This window comes from Mytilus edulis, chromosome 5 (assembly GCF_963676685.1).
Source record: "Mytilus edulis chromosome 5, xbMytEdul2.2, whole genome shotgun sequence".
Taxonomy (NCBI): Eukaryota; Metazoa; Mollusca; class Bivalvia; order Mytilida; family Mytilidae; genus Mytilus; species Mytilus edulis.
Genome location: NC_092348.1, coordinates 22,763,472 through 22,789,830, shown reverse-complemented (window position 1 = coordinate 22,789,830; position 26,359 = coordinate 22,763,472). Strand labels below are relative to the sequence as shown.

Genomic DNA, 26,359 nt, shown 5'->3' with positions numbered 1-26,359 from the left:
ATTGACTTTTAACCCTGAACACTTCTCAAAATCATTAAACGAATCTAATAAAATTTGCGCAGAAAATACATCTTTCAAAAAACAAGTGGTATCATCAGCCAACTGTGAAATTTTTATTTCAGTATCACCAATTTTAATACCAGATATCTTATTGTTTTTACGAATACTTATTGCCAGCAGTTCAACGGCCAAAATAAATAAAAAAGGAGACAAAGGACACCCTTGTCGAACACCTCTCTCAATTTTGAATGGACTAGAACTAAATCCATTATTTACGACAAGACTAGATATATTTGAGTATAAAGTTGAGACCCATTTCCGGAACTTGCTACCAAAATTAAAACAAACCAATGCTTTTTGAATAAATTTCCATTCTAGCGTATCAAACGCCTTTTCGAAATCGACTAGTAATATAAGCCCTGGATAATTCTTTAAAGCAGTAAACAATATAATATCAGCAATGAGTCGTAGATTTTCACCATTGTATCTACCAGCCACATATCCCGTCTGGTCAGGATCTATAAGTTTCGGAAGAAATAATTTCATTCTTTCCGCAGTGTTTCTCGTTTTTAAATAGATAACCGTATACTTTTAAACTATAAAAAAAAAAAACAGCAAAAGCAGCAGCAACATCAGCATCAGGAGATCTTTGTGATATAGTGGCTCATCGGAAGAATGCTTACCTCTAATATGTCTTTGAAGATCGTGCGGCCACACCTTTGAGGCAAATACTGCAATTAAAAATGTTGATCCCAATATCATCTAATTTAAACCGGTTCAAACTGGTTCTTGTTTCGCTGCACAGAAATGATTCCTTCACGTGCACAACAATTAAAAAAAAAAGGAGAACAAGAAAAAGAGAAATCTACGGAAGCCGTAAAAATATATCGTTATCTCGATAAAACGAAACTGTATTTTTGAATTCGTCATTTTGATGTTATCTAACAAATAATCAAATTAATATGAGAAAAAAAAGTTCATAGCACTCTTTAAATTTTTTAACTTAATTCATTCATTTATCTAGTTTCGGAGAATAAACTAGTGGATTTCCCTAACTATTTTTAACAGAAAATCCTTGCTTCAATGAATGGACGACCTGAATACCAAAACATTTATATAATTAAAATATTAAAATACTCAACTTTATCTTTTTTGATTTTTACGTTACGTTTGCTGTTCTTAATCCCATATTTATAGATATAACATGTCCATTGTGCCGCAATGACCATTAGAGGGGTTACGCTTGAAATTAAGAAATAGCCAATTTTAAATAATGGAATGGACTGCTACGACTCTTTAGCCCCTAATAACATACATACCTTATACTTCATTCGAAAGCTTATTTATAGATAACAAAAGACATATAGTCAATATGTTCCGCAACGCTTATTAGAGGAGTAACACAGACCCTTCGGCCCCTTTATACACTACTTCAAAGCTTATAGAAATAGGGATAAAATGGTATATTTAAAAGCTTTTCGAATGAGGTATAATGTATATTTGGAATTAGGAGCTGAATGGTCGCAACAGTCTATTCGAATATCCATTCCATTACTCAAAATTGGTTATTTCTTAATTTTCAAGCGTATTTTGGCATTTATGTCCTCGGTAACCACTCTAATGGTCATTGCGGCACATATTATTTATAACCATTTTGTTTCTCTATTAATAAGCTTTCAAATGATGAATAAATTTTTCCTTAATTAGGGGCTGATGGATCGCAGAAGTTCACTCCATTATTCAAAATAAGCTATTTTATAATGTTCACCCGGAGGGGATATTTTGAAAACTGGAAAGGACTGTTGCGACCCTTTAGCCCCTATTTACATACATACATTATATCTCATTCGAAAGCTTATTTATAGAGAACAAAAGACATATAGTCAATCTGTTCCGCAAAGCTTATTAGAGGAGTAACACAGACCCTTCGACCCCTTTATACACTACTTCAAAGCTTATAGAAAGAGGAATAAAATGGTATATTAATAAGCTTTCGAATTAGGTATAATGTATATTTGGAATTAGGGGTTGAAGGGTCGCAACAGTCTATTCCAATATTCAAAATATCCATTCCATTATTCAAAATTGATTTTTTCTTAATTTTCACGTGTATTTTGGCATTTAGGTCCTCGGTAACCTCTCTAATTGTCATTGCGGTACATACTATTTATAACATTCTGTTCCTCTTTTAATAAGCTTTCAAATGGTGTATAAAGTTTTCCTTAATTTGTGGCTGACGGGTCGCTGAAGTTCATTCCATTATTTAAAATAAGCTTTTTTTATAATGTTCACCCGTACTTCTTTTTTTATGTCCTTCGTTACTCCTCTAATATGCGTTGCGGAACATATTGCCTATATAACTTTTGTTCCTGATTAATAGGCTTTCGAAAAAGGTATAATAACAGCAAAGGTAACGTGAAAATAAAAAAAAGATAACGTTGAGTATTTTAATACTTAAATATATATGTTTTGGTATTCAGGTCGTCCATACATTCAACAAAGGAATTTCGGTTAGGGAAATCCACTAGTTTACTCTCCGAAACTAAATAAATGAATGAACTACATGTAATTAAAAATTTTAAAGAGTGCTTTGCACTTTTTTTCTGATATTAATTTGAATATTTGTTAGATAACAACAAAATGACGCATTCAGAAAAACAGTTTCGTTTTATCGAGATAAAGATATATTTTTATCGAGATCTCGATATATTTAACCGAGATAACGATTTAATAATCCGAGATCTCGTTTTAATAAATCAAGATAACGATATAATAATCTGAGATCTCGATATAACAGTTTTGTTTTATCGAGATAACGATTTTTTTTTATCGAGATCTCGGTAAACTGTTTATGTTTTATCGTGAATTAGAATTAAAAAATATTTTCTATTTTTTTTGTGTCCTCTTACGCCTTCCGTACATTATCGCTTTACAAGTATACATTTTTTGAGAAGATTGCTATAGCTTTCGTATTGTTGCTTTTGTACGGAAGCCCATAAGGGACCTACAAAAAACTAAATTATATCGTTATCTCAATATATATTTCGTTATTTCGAGATAAATAAATCGTTATCTCGATATATTTATATCGTGATCTCGATATATTTATATCTTTATCTCGATTTATTTATATCGTTATCTCGATATTTATTTATATCGTTATCTCGATAATTATATCGTTATCTCAATATTTATATGGTTATATTGAAATATGTATTTCGTTATTTCGAAATATGTATTTCGTTATCTCGATATAAATATATCGTTATCTCGATTTGATATATATCGAGATAACGATATAAATATATACAGATAACGATTAAATTATATCGAAATAATGATATCATATTATTTCTGTAGGTTCGTACTTATGTCCGTTAATCAGAACCAGATAAAATAGTGTACACCTGTAAACATGTTATTGACAGAAAGTGTATAAAGTTACTTATTTTTTATCATCAGATGTGCTTTATCGCTTAATCTAATTATGAGAGTGACGTTTTAATCAGGACTATATGACATTAACTAAGGGGTTTAAAGAAATCGAAAAGTAATACTACTGATTTTTTTTACGATAGTCATGTTTATAAGATAAGAAGTACAAAAAACTGAAAAAAAGATAAATATTCTAATCCTATTATCTTTAAACGTGCATCTATTAATAATACCGCCTACTGGATTGAGTGACTGATTAACTGATTGATATAAATAGTATATCTTGAAGAATTCTCACAGTTGTTATAAGCATGTCTTAGTTACTGTAGTAACTTATTTAAGAGGTAGAATATTCTTTTCATAATTATCAGACTTATAATCTTAGGGTTGGGTTTAAAGGGTTAGGTTAGCGTTAAGCTTATCAGAATCCACGTCCGTTTGTGAGGATATACCGTCAACTTTAAAGGGTGTGACATCACTAATAGTGTCCCCCTTGGAGGATAGCCTGGTTCAACATTAAGGTATAGCGTCTAGGGTTAAAGCCCAAACATGGCGTCGGCGTCCCGATGTCAGGGTCACATGGTCCAAACCTTGGTTTGAGTCCAGATTTCAGGGTCTTATATATATGTATGACGTCAGTGTTCAAGGTTTGAACCGAAATATGGGGTCGGTGTCTCGATGTCCGAGTCACATGGTCCAACCCCAAGTCCGCATCCCGATTTCACGGTCTAATATGGCGTAGGCGTTCAGGCCCAAATATGGCGTCGGCGATCGCGTCCAAGCCCAAATATGGCGTCCGGCGTCCGAGCTTTAAGGCTTGTAAAACGCATATAATACTACTATACTCTCCACTGTAAATGAATTTCTAAGTTTTCTTTCTCGTGCCTCTGTTTCACTGTGGTATCATCCTACGATAAAATACAAATACTGATTGGTGAGCATTTTTGATAGGTTTATCAGTAATATTTTGACAGTTTAGGTTAACAAAATTGAGCGAAATGTTCTCTCCGAGATGTTTGGTTTTGGAACCTAAACTTAAAATGTTGAATTTGTTTATGTAATATGTTTAACTTAACTCTTAGTTTAGTTCATATTTTCATATTATAAATACTAATTATTTCTCTCATGTAAGGATAATAATGTCTAAAAATGCCATATGGATTTTTTAACTTATCTACATATATGCATTGCATATGCTGTTAGACGCATTTGCAAGTGCTCCCGTTGAAATGGGTAGTTTCCAAATAAATTTATTTCTCTACATTTTTTCTACTTTATTATAATAGCCCTGCTTGTTATGTTTTTTTGTATGGAAAAGATGTATGTGACATATGATTTAATTTTAATTTTTTAATCAACTATTTGTTCACATTGCATGCAACGTTTCTGTGAATTTCCACTATTGTAACTGAACACTTCATCTGTTGATATATAAAGTGACCGTTTCTGATCAATAGATACCCCTTTAAGTTAACTGTTACACATATATTATACTTATGGCGATAACAATAAAAAGTATTAATATTTCTGTTTTATATAATAAAAGTCTGTAATGGTCCTTATTATAGATCCTCTTTTTATACCTTAGGATGGATTGTTTGACATAGTCGGGAATACATTATTTCGACGGATTTTATTTCATAAAACTTAAAGGCTATTTCTGTCTATAAGTTGTTTATCAACATTATCCTTTGAACTGCATACAATGCAGCAAATATTTTGAAATGAAGGTATTACCTGAAAACAAACGTTTGATATATCATTTTATATCATTTTATTCATGTCTTAAATATTTTTTTAGTTAAATCTGACGTAATGAATAATGCTGACAAAGCAACTTTATTCTTTTTCTTTTAAATTTTGTAGTACAATCTATTCAGTGGTTGTCGTTGGTTCATTGGTTGTCGTAGGTTCAGTGGTTGTCGTTAGTTCAGTGATTGCCGTTGGTTCAGTGGTTGTCGTTAGTTCAGGGGTTTTCGTTAGTTCAGTGATTTCCGTTGGTTCAGTGATTGCCGTTAGTTCAGGGGTTGTCGTTAGTTCAGTGGTTGTTGTTGGTTCATTAGTTGTCGTTGGTTCAGGGGTTGTTGTTGGTTCATTAGTTGTCGTTGGTTCAGTGGTTGTCGTTTGTTCAGTGATTGCCGTTGGTTCAGTGGTTGCCGTTAGTTCAGTGGTTGTTGTTGGTTCATTAGTTGTCGTTGGTTCAGTGGTTGTTGTTGATTCATTTGTTGTCGTTGGTTCAGTGGTTGTCGTTTGTTCAGTGATAGCCGTTGGTTCAGTGGTTGCCGTTAGTTCAGTGGTTGCCGTTAGTTCAGTGGTTGTTGTTGGTTCATTAGTTGTCGTTGGTTCAGTGCTTGTCGTTAGTTCAGGGGTTGTCGTTGGTTCAGTGGTTGTTGTTAGTTCAGTGATTGCCGTTGGTTAAGTTGTTGTCGTTAGTTGCGGGGTTGTCGTTAGTTCAGTGATTGCTGTTGGGTCAGTGGTTACCGTTAGTTCAGTGGTTTCCGTTGGTTAATTGGTTGTTGTTGATTCATTAGTTGTCGTTGGTTCAGTGGTTGTCGTTAGTTCAGGAGTTGTCGTTAGTTCAGTGGTGGTCTTTGGTTCAGTGATTGCCGTTGGTTCAGGGGTTGTCGTTAGGTCAGTGATTGCCGTTGGTTCAGTGATTGTCATTAGTTCAGTGATTGTCGTTGGTTAAGTGATTGTCGTTAGTTCAGTGGTTGTCGTTAGTTCAGTGGTTGCCGTTAGTTCAGTGGTTGTTGTTGGTTCATTAGTTGTCGTTGGTTCAGTGGTTGTTGTTGATTCATTAGTTGTCGTTGGTTCAGTGGTTGTCGTTTGTTCAGTGATTGCCGTTGGTTCAGTGGTTGCCGTTAGTTCAGTGATTGCCGTTAGTTCAGTGGTTGTTGTTGGTTCATTAGTTGTCGTTGGTTCAGTGATTGTCGTTAGTTCAGGGGTTTTCGTTGGTTCAGTGGTTGTCGTTAGTTCAGTGGTTGTCGTTGGTTCAGTGGTTGTCGTTGGTTAAGTGGTTGTCGTTTGTTCAGGGGTTGTCGTTAGTTCAGTGATTGTTGTTAGTTCAGTGATTGCCGTTGGATCAGTGGTTGTCGTTAGTTGAGGGGTTGTCGTAAGTTCAGTGATTGCCGTTGGTTCAATGGTTGCCGTTAGTTCAGTGGTTGTCGTTTTTTCATTGGTTGTCGTTCTGTCAATGATTGCCGTTGGTTCAGTGGTTGTAGTTAGTTCAGAGGTTGTCGTTGGTTCAGTGGTTGTCGTTGGGTCATTGGTTGTCGTTTGTTCAGGGGTTGTCGTTAGGTCGGTGATTGCCGTTGGTTCAGTGGTTGTGATTAGTTCAGTGGTTGTCGTTGGTTCATAGGTTGTCGTTGGTTCAGTGGTTGTCGTTGGTTTAGTGATTGTCGTTAGTTCAGTGGTTGTCGTTAGTTCAGATATTGCGTTGGTTCAGTAGTTGTCGATGGTTCAGTGGTTGTGGTTTTTTCAGTGATTGCCCTTAGTGCATTGGTTGTCGTTGGTTCAGTGGTTGTCGTTGGTTCATTGGTTTTGTTGGTTTAGTGGTTGTTGTTTGTTCCGGGGTTGTCGTTAGTTCAGGGATTGCTGCTGGTTCAGTGATTGTCCTTAGTTCAGTGATTGCTGTTGGTTAAGTGGTTGTCGTTAGTTTAGGGGTTGTCGTTAGTTCAGGGATTGCTGCTGGTTCAGTGATTGTTCTTAGTTCAGTGATTGCCGTTGGTTCAGTGGTTGTTGTTAGTTAAGTGGCTGTCGTTGGTTCATTGGTTGTCGTTATTTTATTAGTTGGTTCATGTCTGTCATATGTACTTTTCGTAAATTGTTTTGTTATAAATTTGGCCGTTAGTTTTCTAAATTTGTTTTATAATATTGTTTTATGTCGGAGCCTTTTATAACCAACTATACGGTTTGGTTTTGAGGTACATCCGTTTTTCCAAAGAAAGTTTCTTTCACACATATCAAACACCTACTTCTTGATTCGTTTAATCACAACTACAAACTTACGAGTAAAGAAGTTGTTTTATATTATTATAACACTTAAACTTTAATAATTGCTTTTATTATCATAGTTCATATAACAGAGCTAAAATCAAATTACTACAATTTAAATTTTCAGAATACGTAGTATCAAAGAAAATAGACCCATCATGGTTAACATGCGATCCATGCTCTACAAAAAATGACTCATCAGAGGCTATTCAGTTTTGCTCAGAATGTCAGCATAAGCTTTGTCGGCAATGTATGTTGAACCACAATTTGAATGCAGAGTTTTTCGGGCATCATTTGACTGACATAGCGACATTATCTTTTGAGAACTTTTGTGTTAAACACGAAGGCAGAATTCTCGACTACTTTTGTGTTGTACATGACTGCTTATGTTGTCCGTCTTGCAAGGTCGAGGATCATAATTCGTGTCAAAAAATGCTTTCTTTGGAAGATGCATCAAAAGATGTTAAACATTCAGTTATGTTTCAAGACGTGTATAATTCTATATTTAACATTACAACGACATTAAATAAAGCAATCACAAGTCAAGATGTAAATAAGGAAAATCTTGATCATGACGAAGCAGCAATTTTAGGTCAGCTTGCAAGTAACAAAGCTAAAATAATTAAACGACTAGACGAACTTGAAGGACTGATTATACTTGAAACTAGTTCGTTAAAGAAAGCACAAAATGCTAGAATTGATTCACATGAAAACAGTTTATTGCAAATGAAAAAATCAATTACAAAGATATCAAGGAAAATAGATCAAGAATGCAAGTATGGTTCACAATATCAGTTGTTTGTCCTGATTAATAAGTATAAACTAGAAATTATTGACATAGAGATTAAATTTCGGAACATGCTGCCAAATCTTATGACAAGAAGCATGAAATTCCAACCAAGAGAGCATATTCAAAATACCATAACATCTTTGGGATCAACCAGACTAAACATCCTGCAATACAAGGCAAATTATAAGCAACCAAATATTCAACAAGTTGAAGTTCGATCATCAGCTTCTCAACTGCAAACGGAGTTTACATTAGTTTCTGAAATGCCAACAAGGTTTACATTAAACCGTAGAATAGAAATCAAACAATCTAAAGGTATACTGATCAGATCAATGTGTATTACAAATACTAACCGTCTACTATTATGTAATACTATAGGTACCAACCTGTTGGTGTATAATGAGCAAGGCGATTACTTACAGGATTGTAAATTGTCTGGCACCTCATACGATATAGCTGTTATACCTGATGAAGACAAAGCTGTCGTTACGTTACCTAAAAGGAGATCAATACAATTTATCGACATTAAAACAATGAAAGCTGGTTCTACACATTCCGTACCGAAGGATTGTTGGAATATTGCTATTGCCAACGATAAGATTTATGTCGGTGGATATCTTACCTTGCACATTCTTGACAAACAAGGGAACAGTATAAATAAAGTGAATGTGCCGAATGTTGGTCATATAACAGATCTACACCCAGGTCCTGATGAAAGTGTTTACTATATAGATATAATGTTTAATGCTATATGTTGTGTTACGATTGAAGGAGAACAACGATTTAGATACACTTCATCCGATCTACACAAACTAAATGCAGTAACTACCGACAAGAAAGGTAATTTATACGTAGCGTGTGAAAGTTTAAATACTATCCAACGAATTACACCAAAAGGAAAACTTCTTGATAGCATCCTGAACGCAGAAAATGATATAAACAGACCTACAGACATTTCCTTCGGTAATGATTATCGAAAGCTATTTGTATTGAATCACGTCGAAGATAACACAAATGTACTCGTCTTTTCGTGTTCATAAAAAGAATTTTAAAACATATTCTAAAAAAGGATTTTCAGAGAATGATGTGAATCAATTAAAAATAAAGACAATACATTTACTTTATCATTTTTACTTTATATAACTATTTGTTTGACATTATTTTCAAACTGTAATATAACTTGAATATCACTTTGATAGACACTGTCTCTTTTTATGAGCATGCAAGCCAAACACTTTAGGTATATCAAATAATCAATCCGGAGCAAACTTAAAGTAATCTTTTTTTTCTGAAGCTTGTCTGCCAAATTTAACAAAACTTTACTTAAATGGCCCGATTGATATTTACTTTAAAAGTATATCTTGGGATTTTATCCAACAACAAACATGCTGCTGTTGCTTTCAATAAAACCTAGGATTATTTGTATTTTGTAGCTTATATCTTTTGAAAAAACTATACAGTAAAAGCAAATCGAACATTTATTAAGTTGGCAAGCATGTCAATGTCTGTCTCAATTAAGTAATTTTTTTTTATAAACTCGGACTTACCATTAACAATGATTAATGTGTAATTCCTCCTAAAATAATATTTTGTTTTATTTTTTGTAGTTTACAGGTTTATGGAAAACTATTATAGATAGTAAGAAATTAAAAAAAACCAAGCAGATCTTTTAAAATGAGTCAAATGGACGAATTTTCAGTTGTCACCTTATTAGATATACTGTACCTTGTGGTTGTTATTGGCCTTGAATTACTTTTTTTTCTATCATGTCTATTTGCGCTGTTTTTACAAATATAGTATGAAGAGAAACAGTATAAAGCAAACCTGTTTTGCACAACAAGAACTACAAATCAGTCATCATGGTCAAATTTGCAAACACAGATTCTTTATAAAGGTTAAAGTTGAATGTTGATTTATTTATTTTGTTGGGCATTTTGTCAAGAAATACATGTATTGTAATTACGTAAAACTTTAAATCAAGAAAAAGGTCAGCAAATACGATCTGCAAGGAGTTAAAATGACTAAAATGTCACACTAGTGGTAGGATTTTTTTTGTATTAGAGCGTCATTGATAAGTCTTTCGTTGGCAAAACGTGTGTCTGGCGTACAAAATCTTAATCCTAGTATTTATGAAAGGTTCATTGACAACCAATGGGTCGATTCCACTGCTGGTGGAAGTTTTCAACCTGCGGGCATCATCAGCCAAGTGGTCAACAATTCTATGTCGACATAATTTATCATTGATTAGTTTCTATCATGCATTGACAGTTTCCCTTTGGTATCTTCTGTCCCTCTTTTACATAAGATGTATTTGGCAAAACCTTTTGGAATTTTGAGACCTCCATGTCCTTTAATTCCGTATCGTTCTTAATCTTCTGAATACTTTTATTCAAGCATCACTAATGAGTCTTGATACATACATGTAGTCTGTTGTAGTCTTGTGTGCACAAAACGCACATTTGGCGTACAAAACTTTGATCCTGGTATATTATGTGACGAACATTATTCGGTTACCTTATTTATGTTTAGAAGTTTATCTGTAAGGGAGTCGGGAAATGTTTAAATACAGTGAATGTTCACATAACAAATTCTACTTCCACTTTCGTTTGTTAATGACGTACGCTAATTATGGTTGTAATACGGAAAATAATTTCTGAAGTTTTGGTACTGGATCCGATCCGTTCTGATTGAAAATTAAGTGCTTGATATTAAAGTACTATAGGCGTTATGTGAAAACGTAACATTCATACGGAATATATTTATTTTTGTTCAGAGAATATATGCATTTTCGTATGATATTATTCTAGTACTAATATATAAGGAGATTGTCATGTGGTATACATTAAAGGTGACAACGTTATACGGTCCATTTGGACCAGTGACAACTTGGTCCTATACAAGGACCAGGGCCGCAATGGAAACCATATTTTCATATTACAAAAGTACTGTAAGACAAATTGGATCAAACTTTAAAATAAGGTTAAGTCACAGTTCCAATTAAGCGTTCCTTGTATTGTACTCCATTGTTAGATTAAGGGTTTCATTTGTATACTTATACTTTCTGCTTTATAGATGATGTTCTCTCACTAAATAATTCAAAATTTGGTGACTATGTTGAACGTATCTATCCCAATGAACTAGAGATAAAAGATACAACCGATACAGTTAAGTCGGCCTCATATCTTGATTTACATCTAAAAATTGACAATGAGTGTTGGTTGAAAACAAAACTTTACGAAAAAAGTTTGATTTCAGCTTTCCAATTGTGAACTTTCCATTTCTAAGTGGCAACCTTCCAGCAGCACCTGCATACGGGGTATATATCTCCCAATTGATACGATATTTCCGTGCTTGTATTTCCTATCATGATTTTCTTGACAGATGTTTGCTGCTCACAAGGAAGCTATTAAACCAAGAGTTCCAACTGGTGAAGTTGAAATCATCCTTTCGTAAATTTTACGGACGCCATCACGACTTGGTTGAACGTTATGGAATAACCGTTTCACAGATGATATCGGATATGTTCCTAATAATCCCCTTCCCTTTCATGAATGTGACCTACCGAATTAGACTATTTGCCGGGTTTGTAATAACATGAAAACACGACGGGTGCCAAATGTGGAGCAGATCTGCTTACCCTTTTGGAGGACCTGAGATCACCCCTAGTTTTTGGTGGGGTTCGTGTTGCTTAGTCTTTAGTTTTCTATGTTGTGTCATGTGTACTATAATTATTTGTTTGTTTGTCTTTTTTTATTTTTAGCCATGGCGTTGTCAGTTTATTTTCGATTTATGAGTTTGACTGTCCCTTTGGTATCTTTTGCCCCTTTTCAGGAAACACGTTACCATATGTAAGGGTTAGCCAACGATACACAACAAATCCAGGAAAGTAACCCTGGTACGGATCTACGGGTACATAGTTTACTCTGGCGTGTAGGACCCCACGCCCGTTACAGAACTTGGTGGCAGTGGTGAGGTTTGTTCGCAGTATAGTTGGTTAGTTAGATATACACAAATGTATCAGTCGGTATATGGTCAGACATCATTTTATTTTATAAAAATGGAAAAAGCCGCAAATTTGTCTGCCCTATTGTCTAGGCTTGAGAAAAATCTTCAGGACACCTTGTGAAGGAGTCGTCATTCACATTCTACACCCACTCCTTGGTTTGCAAGTGACTCCGGGATTATTACCACACAGGGTAATGACAAAACACATGTTGACAACCCTGATTCATAGTACCCCAAAAGGTCCACATTATAAAGGTATTGGCACAAGACCAAAGGTCTTCAAAGATGTAGGAGCTTCAAGTCAATTGTAACCTCATGATAATCAAATTGTTAAGGAAAACCCCGCCAACTTGAAGTAGAAAAACACTATTTAAGAGTTGTAGACAATAAGGGAGCTACCATTTGATTTTTATGGGGGGGCTAGGATGAAAAATTTTATCCTGCATTTTTTTTTAGTTGTAATCTCTGTCCTGCCTTTTTATTTTTCACTCTATTCGGTCCTGCCTTTTTTTTTATTAGTTTATCCTGACTTTTTTTTTACCAAAATTGTGATCCTGCCTTTTTTTTTTTTGCAAAGTGTCTCATCCTGCCTTTTTTTTTACTCAAAATTCCTGTCCTGCCTATTTTTTCAAATTTCATCCTAGCCCCCCCATAAAAATCAAATGGTAGCTCCCTAATGAACAGGTGGTAAAAGAGAGTCGGAGTCTCATAATAGGTTGTCGGATAAAATAGGGGGCATGTAAGCAGCATTCAATGATCAATTGGCAAATATGCGTAAAGAGTTAAATACATTTAAGAATAAAGCCAACATGTCTGGGCCAGTTGATGGGTCTACATTTCTTTGCTATAAGTGTGGTAAACCCGTCAACATGGCTAGAAATTTTAATGCTCCTAGAAATACGAGAAATAACAACCAAGGATCGCCAGGACCTTCGGTTAGGCGTACGAACAATTGTAGTGGTATACGGAAACGTAAATCTTTGTACCTCGGCTCAAATACACTTTACAATGAGGCAGGGCTCTATGTGGAGTGACTTATAAATGGAATGGAAGTTTCTTATTGATTCCGGAGCTACAGTTTGTTTGGTGTCGGAAAGTAGTAATCCTTTTTGGAAATTTAAGTCTCGTGATAGGCCAAGTCTAATGGAGAGTCTTTAAAAATCATAGGTAAGGCACTGTTTTCTGTTAACCTTGGTAGCTTTCATTGAAGGTGTTATAGCAGGTTTGTCAGTGGAAGGTATTCGTGAACTAGATTTTCTTCATACAAACAGTTGTAAAGTTGATTTAGGCAGTAGAGTAATGGAAAGTGATAATCAACAGATACCTTTTTTACTATAGGGTTAGGCGTTTATCAGGTAGAAGTGAAATATAAAGTTAGCATAGCCCCAAGGTCCGAGGTCCGAGGTACTAATCCAGTGTGAAGTACTGAACTATGATTCAGCTGTTCTAGTGACTGGCATTATTGAACCCAGTGAAGAACTTCTTGATAGAGAGAAGGCTTTTGTAAGGTAGTTTGTTGTAACGTCTGACAAGACCGTTCCTGTTAGGCGGTTGAATATAAGTGACAGTGTCCATGTACTAAATGTTGGTACTGTACTGTGGTATGAAATCTCAGCGGAGCTAAAGTGGTTAGTCAGGTAGACAATGAAAATGATTATACTCTTAGTAATAAACTGGAAAAGTTATTAGATAGGTCTAGTGAGAATCTTAGGCATGGACAAAAGGACAAGGTCAAAGAGTTATTATTAGAACTTAAGCATCTGTTTGCCGTTCGAATTCGGATCTTGGACAAACAAATATTGTAAAACACAAGCTTAAGATTGACACTGGTGCTGCAATGCCAATACAGCAGCCACACGGCGAACCCGAATATGTCTTAGGGAAGAGGAAGATCAACATATTAACGATATGTTGGAAAGAAAAATTATTGAGCCTTCGGAAGGACCATGGTTCTCCGGGATAGTTTTGGTTAGAACGAAAGATGGGACCACTAGGTTTTGCACTATAGACAGTTAAACGCATGTACTATCAAAGACGCGTATCCTTTTCCCCGAATTAATGATTCGCTTGAGCAGTTGTCAGGAAACATGTTCTGGATATTGGCAGGTAGAAGTAGAGCCATCGAATCGCCCTAAAACAGCCTTTGCCATTTTGTTTGGCGAACGTCCCTGTCACCTTTGAGCGGCTAATGTAGAATGTAATGGCAGGGCTCCAAGTGCACATTTGTCTCGTATATCTAGATGAAATCACAGTTATGGCTAAGACTATTGACGAAATGATACATAATTTACATAGTGCAGGGCTAAAACTCAAACCGAAAAAGTGCCATTTGTTTGCTAAAAAGGTTACTTTTATCAGACATGTTGTTGCAGAATCGGGTGTCGGGTGTTGACACCAACCCCGATAAAATTAAGTATATAAAGGAATGACCAGTTCCCCAGAAGGTGACAGAGCTCAGATCCTGCTTTGGTTTGTGTGGTTATTGTCGCCGGTACATACTACATTTTTCAGATACGGCTAAGAGCTTACACCAAATGACCGAAAAGGGTCAAGAATTCCTGTGGACATATGATATTTAGGAGGCTTTGGAAAAACTGAAAGGCAAATTAGTCAGTGCCCCAGTCCTCAGTCATCCTGACTTCTCCCAAACATTTCTTCTTGATAAGATGCAAGTAACAGAGCGATAGGTGGTGTTTTATATCACAGGTAATTGATGGCGAGGAGCATGTTATTGCATATTGCAGTCGGATCCTTTCAAAAACATAGCGCCTGTATTGTGTTACTAGGTAGGAACTGCTAGCCGTGTTCCATTTTGTTAAATTTTTTCGGCATTTCTTATACGGTAGGCGGTATATTGTAAGGACAGATCACAGCTCAATACAATAGCGCATTAAATTCAAAAACTCAGAGGGTCAACTATCCCGTTGACTGGAAATTATAAGATCTTATGTAATGGTTATTAAGCATAGACCATGTACTCAACATCGCCATGCCGATGCTTTGAGTCGTATCCCTTGTAAGCAGTGTGGCTTTGTCGAAAACTGGGAAGCATTACGGTAAAATATATGGCGGGGGGGGGGGGGCAGGGATGATGATCTTGAGCTAGATATATGACAATTGCAAGACACAGACAAGGAGTTGCAGACTGTCATAGGAGGGTTTACTACTGGCTCAAAACCTTCATACTCGCAAACTGGCAAACACAGTTATGTTGTAGAGTCCCTTTGGTCGCCTTTGGTCGCAGAGGAATGTTATGAAGGTTCAAGATGGTATATTATTTAGGGAAGACCCGGAAAAAATTTGAAACAATACCAATGAAGAAAAGACGTAAAATTCTTTAGTTTGCTCATGATAATAGGACAGCTGCTCATTTGGACATTAAAACAACTTAGACTTGGATTAAGGTAACATTTCATTGGCCAGGTGTTAGAGGTGATACTTGGAGTTACATTGCTGGTTGTTCAATATGTAACAAGAGAAATAAACCAATTCCTAAGAGAAAGGCCCCAATGCAAGCTAAAAAGTCAGGTTATCCCATGGAGAGAACTGCTATGGATACCCATGGGGAACTCCCAGCAAGTGACAAAGGCAATACATATATCATAGTTATAAGTGACTCTTATATTAAGTGGACAGAGTCATCTCATGCCCAACATGGAGGCAACTACAGTTGCAAACATTATTATGACTGAGGTTATTTTTAGGTTTGGAGTACCAACTATTATCCATTTCGATCAAGGTAGTCAATTCGAGAGCCATTTGTTTGTGCAAGTTTTTTCAGGACCCGGACGACTCCTTATTACCCGAAATCTGACTGGATGGTTGAACGATTCAATAAAACTCTTGCTACCATGCTCATGAGGTATGTAAATGAATATCACTCTCCAATTGGGACATATTTCTATCTTATGTCCTGATGGCTCAACATGAGACCAATGGTTACACCCCAATAGATTAGTGTTGGGAAGGGAAGTGTCTAAGTTACCATCCCAAGTTATAGCAATACCTCAGAATCAGTGGGCATGTGACTTGCAAGAACACATGGAACACATGGAAGAGGCACATCAGAATATTCAGAGACATGTATCTGGCCAGATGATACTGCGAAAGAAAAACCACGACAAAAGTGTCAGTTGGGGTAAATTTAAACCTGGCAACATAGTTTATGTTTTTTCCCCTTAGAACCACGGGTTTGTCACCAAAGTTCACTAATCAGTGGCGTGGCCATATAAAGTGATTACGATAAAATCAAGTGTAACATATATACACCGTCGATTGTGGGCGTAAAGGAGCGGGTCAAGTCATACTTGTTGATAGGATGCGCCCTTGTCCCCAAAAAATAGTAAGGGGGAAAATTTTTGTCGACGAACACAGTCCTGAGAAAACAGGCGAGTTAGATTCAGAGATTCAGGAAGAAGTGATCATTGACTCTTTCCCCTATTATCTAGATGATCATGAAGATGTCGATAATGATAAGCCAAGGAGGTTTATATAAAACCTCCATCGTGAATGAAAGACTACGAACCAGAATTATTTTTGAAAAATAAGTTTCCAGTGACAGTTAAAAGTGATAAAGCCTTCGGTATTTAAATTTCATATACTAGTACTAAGGGTAGGGTATTAGGTTAAGTAGTACTATAAGCAATAGGTCTGGTATATTCGTATAAATTATTTTTAAAAATGAATCATTTCACAAAACTACCTTTCTTACCGATGGTCTGGATGGAGGGTCCTTCATTTCATTCATATCTAATTCTTTATACCATTTATTTCTATTTATTCATTTGTTTTTTCCATTTTTCTGTAATTCTTAAAATTTAACACCTTGTTTTTCTTCATTGTTACATGTATGTCTATTTTCTTTTTTTTTTACAAAAGTACAATGTATTGTGAACATTACATGCATTTATCTCTATTCTTTAAAAATTTTCTTTACTCTCCTAATCCTATAATATATTTGCTCCTACAGAACTTTCATGAGAGAAAAACAAAACTTTTACTACCTAAACAGGAAAAGCGGTCTTGTCACAATATGATTTTTTTCTAAATTTAAAAGCTTGTTAGGTCTCTACACAGTTATTTCGAAGTGCATTTCTTTAACATGTTTAACATGTTAAGGTTCATCATAACCTTTTGGCTAAAATGGCCGTATTTACACCCCAAATTTTACTCTGAGTACAGACTTACCTATACACCTGCAACAGTTTTAAGGGATGGCAGGAACTGGATATATAAATTTTAAATGCATTTTATGTTTCAGAAAATTATAAACTTTTCTAGATTTTGCTATCCATTTTTTTTTCGTTCCTGCAGAAGGTGCAAAAATTAACTAAGTAGTGAAAACGATTGAGAAGCTCCCCTCATATAATCAATGTTGTGAGTAGTATTGATTTAAATGGACAATAGACACCTGTAAACAATAGGTGATTCAACAGGTTTAAACTGTGTAACTGAGTGGACCGTATCAAATGAAACTCGGGTGTTTGTTTATTTTGCTATCTTCTGCAGACTGGAAAAAAATGAACATCAAAATCCAGGTAAGTTTTTAATTTTCTGAAACGTAGACTTCATATATCTTTTATATATCTAGTTCCTGCCATGCCTTAATAGTTATCAAAGGTACCAGGATTATAATTTAGTACGCCAGACGCGCGTTTCGTCTTCATAAGACTCATCAGTGACGCTCATATCAAAATATTTATAAAGCCAAACAAGTACAAAGTTGAAGAGCATTGAGGATCCAAAATTCCAAAAAGTTGTGCCAAATACGGTTAAGGTAATCTATGCATGGGATAAGAAAATAAACTTTCCTGGATGTACCAGTTTGTCTGTACTCATAGTAATTTTGGAGGTGTAAACACGGCCATATTTTTCAATTCCTTATGATGAGCCTGAAAGAAATTAAATGCAAACTTTTAAAAATTACACCTGCGCTAAGTGGTTGTTATATTCTCTTGATGGCTTCATACATTTTTTTAACCTTTTTCAGCTGGTCCATTCATGACCAAAAGTTACAGTATAATTTCAACTCTTCAAATACTTCCTCTTTAAGGCATATTTTTAAAGGTGTATGAAAAAAATTGCAAGATATGTAATGTTCACACAAGATAAAATTGAGAATGGAAATGGGGAATGTGCCAAAGAGACAACAACCCGACAATAGAAAAAAAACAACAGCAGAAGGTCACCAACAGGTCTTCAATGTAACGAGAAATTTCCGCACCCAAAGGCGTCCTTCAGCTGGCCCCTAAACAAATATATACTAGTTCAGCGATAATGAACGCCATACTAATTTCCAAATTGTACACACGAAACTAAAATTAAAATAATACAAGACTAACAAAGGCCAGAGTCTCCCGACTTGGAACAGGTGCAAAAATGCGACGGGGTTAAACCTGTTTGTGAGATCTCAACCCTCCCCCGATACCTCTAGCCAATGTAGAAAAGTAAACGCATAACAACATGAACATTAAAAGACACAAGAGTCTATATTTTGTAAATAAAGATAAAATCAAAGAATAATAATTTAACTATGTTCCTATCTAATAGGATAGTAGGAATTAACCGATCTTAACCAAACTTAGTGTGACCAGAGCTTACTAAATTAAAAGCCTGTGGACCAAGTTTCATGGCAATTATAAGATATATAATATAGACTAATTTGATGTACATGTATCAGACATGTCGAGTGTATAAAAATTATTCAAAAGTCAAAATTATAAAAACGGGGGCGGGGAGGGGGGGACTTGTATGAAGATGTGATATTTTCCAGCAATTCAAAACTCGTGAATGTTTTTGTTGAATAAATAATCCCAGTGGCAGATCCAGAATTTTTCATAAGTGGGGGCTCACTGACTGCCTAAGAGTCACAAGAAGCATACATGTATACTTGAACCACTTACTATCCTACAGTAGAAAAGAAAAATAATATGTGAAATACAGCAGTTACAAAAGATATTGTTAAATGAGAATATACTGAAATCTTTAATTTTATGACAGACTTTTATGTACATACAAACCTCGTCACATTTTTCTTGCGTCATAAAGCATTTTTGTAAAGGTTGTAAGACAAGGATCCCAACTATTCATACAACTCATTCTGCAAATTTATCTGTGATAATCTACTTTTCGCTAGATTCAAAGTTCACAAATGAATAATACAAATTGATAAAACCCATGTATTGTACCCATTTACACCACTGTCCCAGGTTAAGGGGAAGGGTTGTCACCTTCAAACATTAACCCCACCACATTATGTATATGCCTGTCCCAAGTCATGAACCTGTAATTCAGACAGTGGTTGTCTTTTGTTGTTGTGTCATATATTTTTTTTGTGTACATTAATATGCCTTCAGTTTTCTCATTTAAATTGTTTTTCAGCTTTTACAGCTAAAAAATGTAACTATGAGATTGAATTGTAGCTGTTAACTTCTGTGTCATTTGGTCTATTGCGGAGAGTTGCCTCATTAACAATCAATTATCATACCACATCTTCCTTTTATATTGAAACACAAATATTGACACATAAAAAACTGTCAGATAGAAAGTCAGAATGAGACTTATGGATAAAAACTTAGCAGACTGTCAGCTCACACTTTTCCTATGTTGTCACAATCATGGTTTAAACACAATAATAACCAGGGCGCAGCTTTATACAACTGCAGAGGTCAAACCCTGAACGGTTTGGGCTAGTATAGACACATCATTCAAGCTGGATACAGCTCTGAATTTGGACTGTAATTTAAAAGTTGACACAGCATAGGTTCCTGACACAGAATCTATGTGGTCTAATGAACTTAAAATATTTGTTTTGCTTAAAATTGAGCGATTCACTTTGGTCGTTGAATATTAATCCTCTAAAAAAAAAATATTTGAAGAAATTCAGATTTAATTTCTGAAATACATTGTATGAAATGAGAAAAATTGAACCCCCCCTCCATTTTTTTTCACCACCCCCTTTTCCCTATTTCAACAATGATCTCAATTCAAATTTCTAATGCAACATTTATTACTCATTTAAATCCATCATAAAATATTAAAATATAAAATGTCATACAGTCATGGTTGAAATTAATATTAATTAATAGTAACTTCTAAAGAAATAAATGGGGAATGTGTCCAAAGGGACACAGATGATGCCCCCTCTAGCATTTAACGTTATAAAAGGACATTAAACTCAAGAACTGTTAAAAGTGAAGCTGCCAAACATTGAACTTATACTGAGTTTAGAGGTAATAAGCATTTCATTAAATTTAGTTGAGACAAACTTAAGTTAAAGAGAACAGAAACTAAAAAAATCTTCGACCAACTTTTTTTGTATTTTTTTATTTACAATACTTCAAAGTTAAATTTCACAAAGTATAAGAAAAAACAAAAAATAGATTCCGTAAAAGGTCTAAACCGGAATAAAATCTGAAAGTTTGTATTGCCAACGGAAACTCAGGGTATGTTGAACAACATGATTGCCTTTATATAAAAAGTAAAATGAAAAAATAAGGAATTCAAAACCGAAATCCTAAACAAATGAAATAATAAAAAGCTCAAAACATCAAACGAATGGAAAATTACTGTCATATTGCTGACTTTTTTTAAAAGGCATTTCCATATGTAAAATGATTGATAAAACCTGGTTTTACTGATAAGTCTCTCTCTTTTTATGACAACCTCTAAATAGTTCATTATATAGTAACAGTACATCTATGGACACCCCTTTCCCACCTCCCCATGAGGAGCGTTTTAAGGGTTCTTAATGTACAGAGAGCTTGTCACTTTCTCTACAAAAGGGAACGAATTTAACGTCCTCATTCCGGACGTGATTGCGTACTTGTACTTCCATAGAGCGAAACTATGGCGATCTGTTTTGACATTGGTTTTAATGCTGGTCGGAAGTAGACCAGGAGTGCCCATATTTCTGTTATCTCAATCATTTTTAGGGGTTGGTTATGATGTATATACAGCTCAGTCAAAAATGTACACGAGGTCCGCAATTTAAAAAAAAACACCTTTCTAAAAGGTTACAAATCTAACACTGTAATAAGGCGCGATGACTTAACACAACACTTCCATACATATACGCGCCTGTCCTGTTCTACACACACTTGATACGTATCGCTGAATATAACCTTACTCAATTGGTCTTGAGTTATCCATTACCTCTTTTCCCTACACCATGAAAGACGTTTTTTCCGATTGTCAAATTTGATAACAATTTTCTTTCTGTACACTCCCCGAGAAAATCCCTGATCCCTCAAAAGAGGGACGAAAGATACCAAAGGGACAGTCAAACTCATAAATCGAAAATAAACTGACAACGCCATGGCTAAAAATGAAAAAGACAAACAGACAAACAATAGTACACATGACACAACATAGAAAACTAAAGAATAAACAACACGAACCCCACCAAAAACTAAGGGTGATCGCAGGTACTCCGGAAGGGTAAGCAGATCCTGTTCAACATGTGGCACCCGTCGTGTTGCTTATGTGATAACAAATCCGGTAAATAGTCTAATTCGGTAGGTCACATTTATGAAAGGGAAGGGGACTGTAGTTTCGACGTAAGGAACATATCCGATATCATTTGTGAAACGGTTTATTCCATAACGGTCAACCAACTCGTGATGACGTCCGTAAAATTTACGAAGGATGATTTCAATTTCATCATTTTGAACTCTTGGTTTAATAGCTTCCTTGTGAGCAGAAACACTCTATCAAGAAAATCATGGAAGGAAATGCAAGCACGGAAATATCGTATCAATTGGGAGATATATACCCCGTATGCAGGTGCTGCTGGTATGTTGCCACTTAGAAATGGAAAGTTCACAATTGGAATGCTGAAATCATCTCTTTTGTCGTAAAGTTTTGTTTTCAACCGACGTCAGCCTATTCATTTACCGTGGATTCTTTTTTCTAGAATCAACGCTTCCTAAATCCGTCGCTGAAATGGACTCACCAGATTATATTCTGTTGTTTCCTTTGTGTGTCTAATTTCATTAAGGTTGAATTGACTAATTTACTGATTTCTGTTCACTAATGGAATTATTTAAAAAACTTAACTTTATTTTTTGTAATTTCTATATGCCTTCACTAGGAATCGAACCCGTCCATGAATTCTGTTAAATGTTACTGACTTCAACATATCGATGAAACCTCTGGGCTACCAATTGGTTACGATTGATATGTTTATTTTATATATATAAATGAATATATGATATACATCGGTTCAACATACACACAGGGCTTGTATCTTTATATATTAATAATAGGCACACGTACAATATGAGTTGGTAGCCACGAGGTTTCATGGTTAATATTAATGGGTTAAAGTTTAGGTCTTGTCTGTTTAGGTTCCAATCCCTGAATTCTCTTTGTTGTCCGTAATCTCTGGTTTTTCCAGTTTTTGTTCTTGTTTTGTATGTTATTGTGGATATTTTGTGTAATAAAAGCGAGTTTGGTCGTTTATAATCGGATTTATGTTGGCTATTCCACGTCCACTTGTATTTCTGTCCATCTGATGAGTTAAGCCTTTTTCAACTGATTTTTATAGTTCGTTCTTATGTTGTACTGTTATACCACTGTCCCAGGTTAGGGGGTTGGGATCCCGCTAACATTTTGAACCCCGCCACATTCTGTATGTATGTGCCTGTCCCAAGTAAGGAGCCTAGCTGTAATTCAGTCAGGAGCCTAGCTGTATTTCAGTGTTTTTTTTTTTGGGTCAATTTTTTACATAAATAAGCCGTTAGTTTTCTCGTTTGAATTGTTTTACATTGTCATTTCGGGGCCTTTTATAGCTGACTATGCGGTATGGGCTTTGCTCATTGTTAAAGGCCGTACAGTGACCTATAGTTGTTGATTTCTGTGTTATTTTGGTCTCATGTGAAGAGTTGTCTCATTGACAATCATACCACATCTTCTTTTTTTATATTCCACATGTTTGAAATAAAAATGATTACATTCTTTTTGTCTATTATTGTTTTATAAATTAATATAATATGATTTCATCTGTTTTACTACATAATTTTACAAAAGTTAATTCGCAAATTTCTATGCTAGAAAATCGTTATGTGCCTAGAATTAGGCTTCGTGTTTTAAAATTCGGAAACACACTTATTATATGCACTATATGTATCTTCTTTGTCGGGTTGTTCTCCATTTGACACATTCTCTATTTCCATTTTCAATTTTAAAAGAAATGAGTCCGAATAGAACTTATTTTGTATAAACAGATAATATTCAGATGCCTGATAATATGAAGATCTTAAAGGGCAGACGTGTTGTGTTATAATGTATTTGTATTTTTAACATTTATTTGTGATATTTAATTTATTGTAATGGATCGTTTGACACGATAACATGGTTATTTAAACTCACTTACAATACCTTCTAATTAAGAATAGGCGTTAATTTTGACAAGACATTAACACAATAGTTTAAGTTATAGATACAATGGTGAAGCGTTGATTCATGAAAAACAAACCATTCGCCCTCCGGGCTCATGGTTTCTTTTTTAAGAATCAACGCTTATCCATTGTATCTATATCACTTCATCTTTGGTTGAAATTCCAGAGGAACATAGAACAGACCTATGATTATCCAGGATGTCCTCTTTGGTAAGTGTCGTGAGGGTATATGTTGACTTTCCAAGTGAATTGTCAATACCTAATTCGTTTATCAAGCAGTTAATGGAATGAGTTTTACACACAAAAACGATGTTGTTTGGGGCTTTATCTGCAGGGACAACAACATATTTGTCATGGAGGTAGGATAAGTGTTTTGCAACATTTTGGTCTTTAAAGATTGACGTAGCATGGGCATTGACAGACCCATTCAGTTCCTTAATTCTGATTTGTATCAACGACCTCACTGCCTTAATCCATTCGGAAAGAGTGTCTACGTTTTCCTTCTCGCGCTTAGCCCATTGTCTGGCATAATCCTCGACTGAATCCATCAAAATTTTAAAGTTGTATTTCCAATTGATGGATTTAGGCTCACGATATTTCGGACCTTTCGATAACACATTTCGTAGAGAAGTGTTATCAACAATGTTGAGGTCACCAGTAATAACGTGGCCAACCGGATTATATGTGAATTGGGAACTAGCACAAGTGCAATCAGGAGGTTTAGACTTGAAGTCGTCAATATCGAGATCCTGCAAAACGTGTTTGTAATTGAAAATTTTAGTTGCAATAGGTTTTGTATAGGTATAAGAAATGATTGGTACAGACTGGTCTTTGACATAAGGAGGTATTTTGGATTGAACTAATTTATGATGCAGGATATTGCCTCAATTGACGCCATCGAGACCTTTGTTGGCAAAGGAAAGATTACGGAAAGATCTTTTCTCTTTTTCATCTTTTCCAATGCGGACTGGCTTGAAAAGTCTTTGACATGCAATATCCGAAATTATAGCTTCAACTTTGTATTGGTTTGAATGAGGGTTTGTAACAGTGGATTCCAAACATAAATTGAACAGAGAATGAAGTTTTGAAAGTGGTAATGAATACAATTTCGTGCAAATGTGATGAATACCTAACGGCTTTTGTATAAATGGCAGCAAGTCATTAATAGGCTTTTGTATTATTCTTGCAATGTCAGATATTTTTTCTCCACTTCTAAACAAATCTACAGGTAGCAATACGTTTAAGGTCAGGTGATAATTCTTTCCCTATCCTGCCCATGGCTTCTACACATGAAAACAATAACAAACGTACATATGACGACAATATGACGTATACTGTCGCGTGACAAAACACCCATGTAAAAATTTGAATTTCGGACTTTCCCTTGTTGTTGACAAAAGATCGATAAAATTGACCTTGAATGTCAAATAATTATAATTGTGGAATTTTGGCCGCCATATTTGACGAATACTTTTGGCCACCCTCTTTACATTTGCAGGAGCTAACAACTATAGTTAACCGTTCGGCCTTAAACCTTGAGCAGAACTTGTATCGCATAGTCATCTATAAAAGAGACCGAAATGTGAAATGTAACACAAATCAAACGATAAAATCAACGACCTGATTGATGTAAAAAAATAATTAACGAAAAACAAATATGATATACAGTATTTATCGACAATCACTGAAGTACGGGCTTCTGATTTGGGAAATGTACATATAGCATTTTGAACAAAATTTAATAGCTCAAACAATAATTTTTCCAGGAATTACTCACTACTTAGAAGCCATTTTTTTATATGCAGCTTGTATAAAAAGGTATAACAAGAATAAAAAGGTAGTTAAAGTCAATGTTTCTATGTTGAGTGTTGTGTACTGCTGTTTTTCTGTTTGTATTTTTCTCTTTTAGCCATGCATGGCTTTATCAGTCTCTCTCGACTTGTGCTTAACTTTTTCTATGCTATGAATTTATGACTTATGCAAATAAAGAAGACGTGTCGACGCTTAACTTTGTTGAACATTTTTTTATAAGAATGAAACTAATTCTATATGTACATTTCCCAAATCAGAAGCCCGTACTTCAGTGATTGTCGATAAATACTGTATATCATATTTGTTTTTCGTTAATTATTTTTTTACATCAATCAGGTCGTTGATTTTATCGTTTGATTTGTGTTACATTTAACATTTCGGTCTCTTTTATAGATGACTATGCGATACAAGTTCTGCTCAATGTTTAAGGCCGAGCGGTTAACTATAGTTGTTAACTGCTGCAAATGTACAGAGGGTGGCCAAAAGACTTCGTCAAATATGGTGGCCAAATTCCACAAGGTAATTACTTTTTTTTTTTAAGTTTTGGTTAAAGTTTTTGGTCAAGGTAGTTTTTGATAAAGTGTAAGTCACATCAATTTGAAACTTAGTACACAAATGTTTCCCATGATATTATCTTTCTAATTTTAATTCCAAATTAAAGTTTTGACCCCAATTTTACGGGCCACTGAACATGGAAAATGATAGGGCGAGTGGGGCATCCGTATACTGTGGACACATTCTTGTTTATTTTCATAAGGGAGCCAAAATATTTGGATCAAAAGGCTTATTTGGCATATGGTTATGTAGTCAGGTTGACATGCCTTCATCTTATTGTGTTAATCCAATAAAAATCCATCCGATATTTTAAAATATATTTGTTAATCTTAAAGATTATGTTATCTGTTATAATGTTAAATGAAAAGTA

At 35.0% G+C, this 26,359-nt stretch overlaps 1 protein-coding gene across 1 annotated transcript in view; it reads left to right on the top strand.

Moving 5' to 3' along the window:
• The window catches only part of LOC139525436 (uncharacterized), a 55,164-nt gene extending 45,865 nt beyond the window's left edge, over positions 1–9,299 (top strand). Inside the window, exon 4 of the mRNA XM_071320762.1 lies at positions 7,556–9,299. Within this exon, the coding sequence (XP_071176863.1) occupies positions 7,556–9,258 (1,703 nt within the window). The 3' untranslated portion in view covers positions 9,259–9,299. The remainder of the gene's footprint in view (positions 1–7,555) is intronic.
• Positions 9,300–26,359: the final 17,060 nt, after the last annotated feature.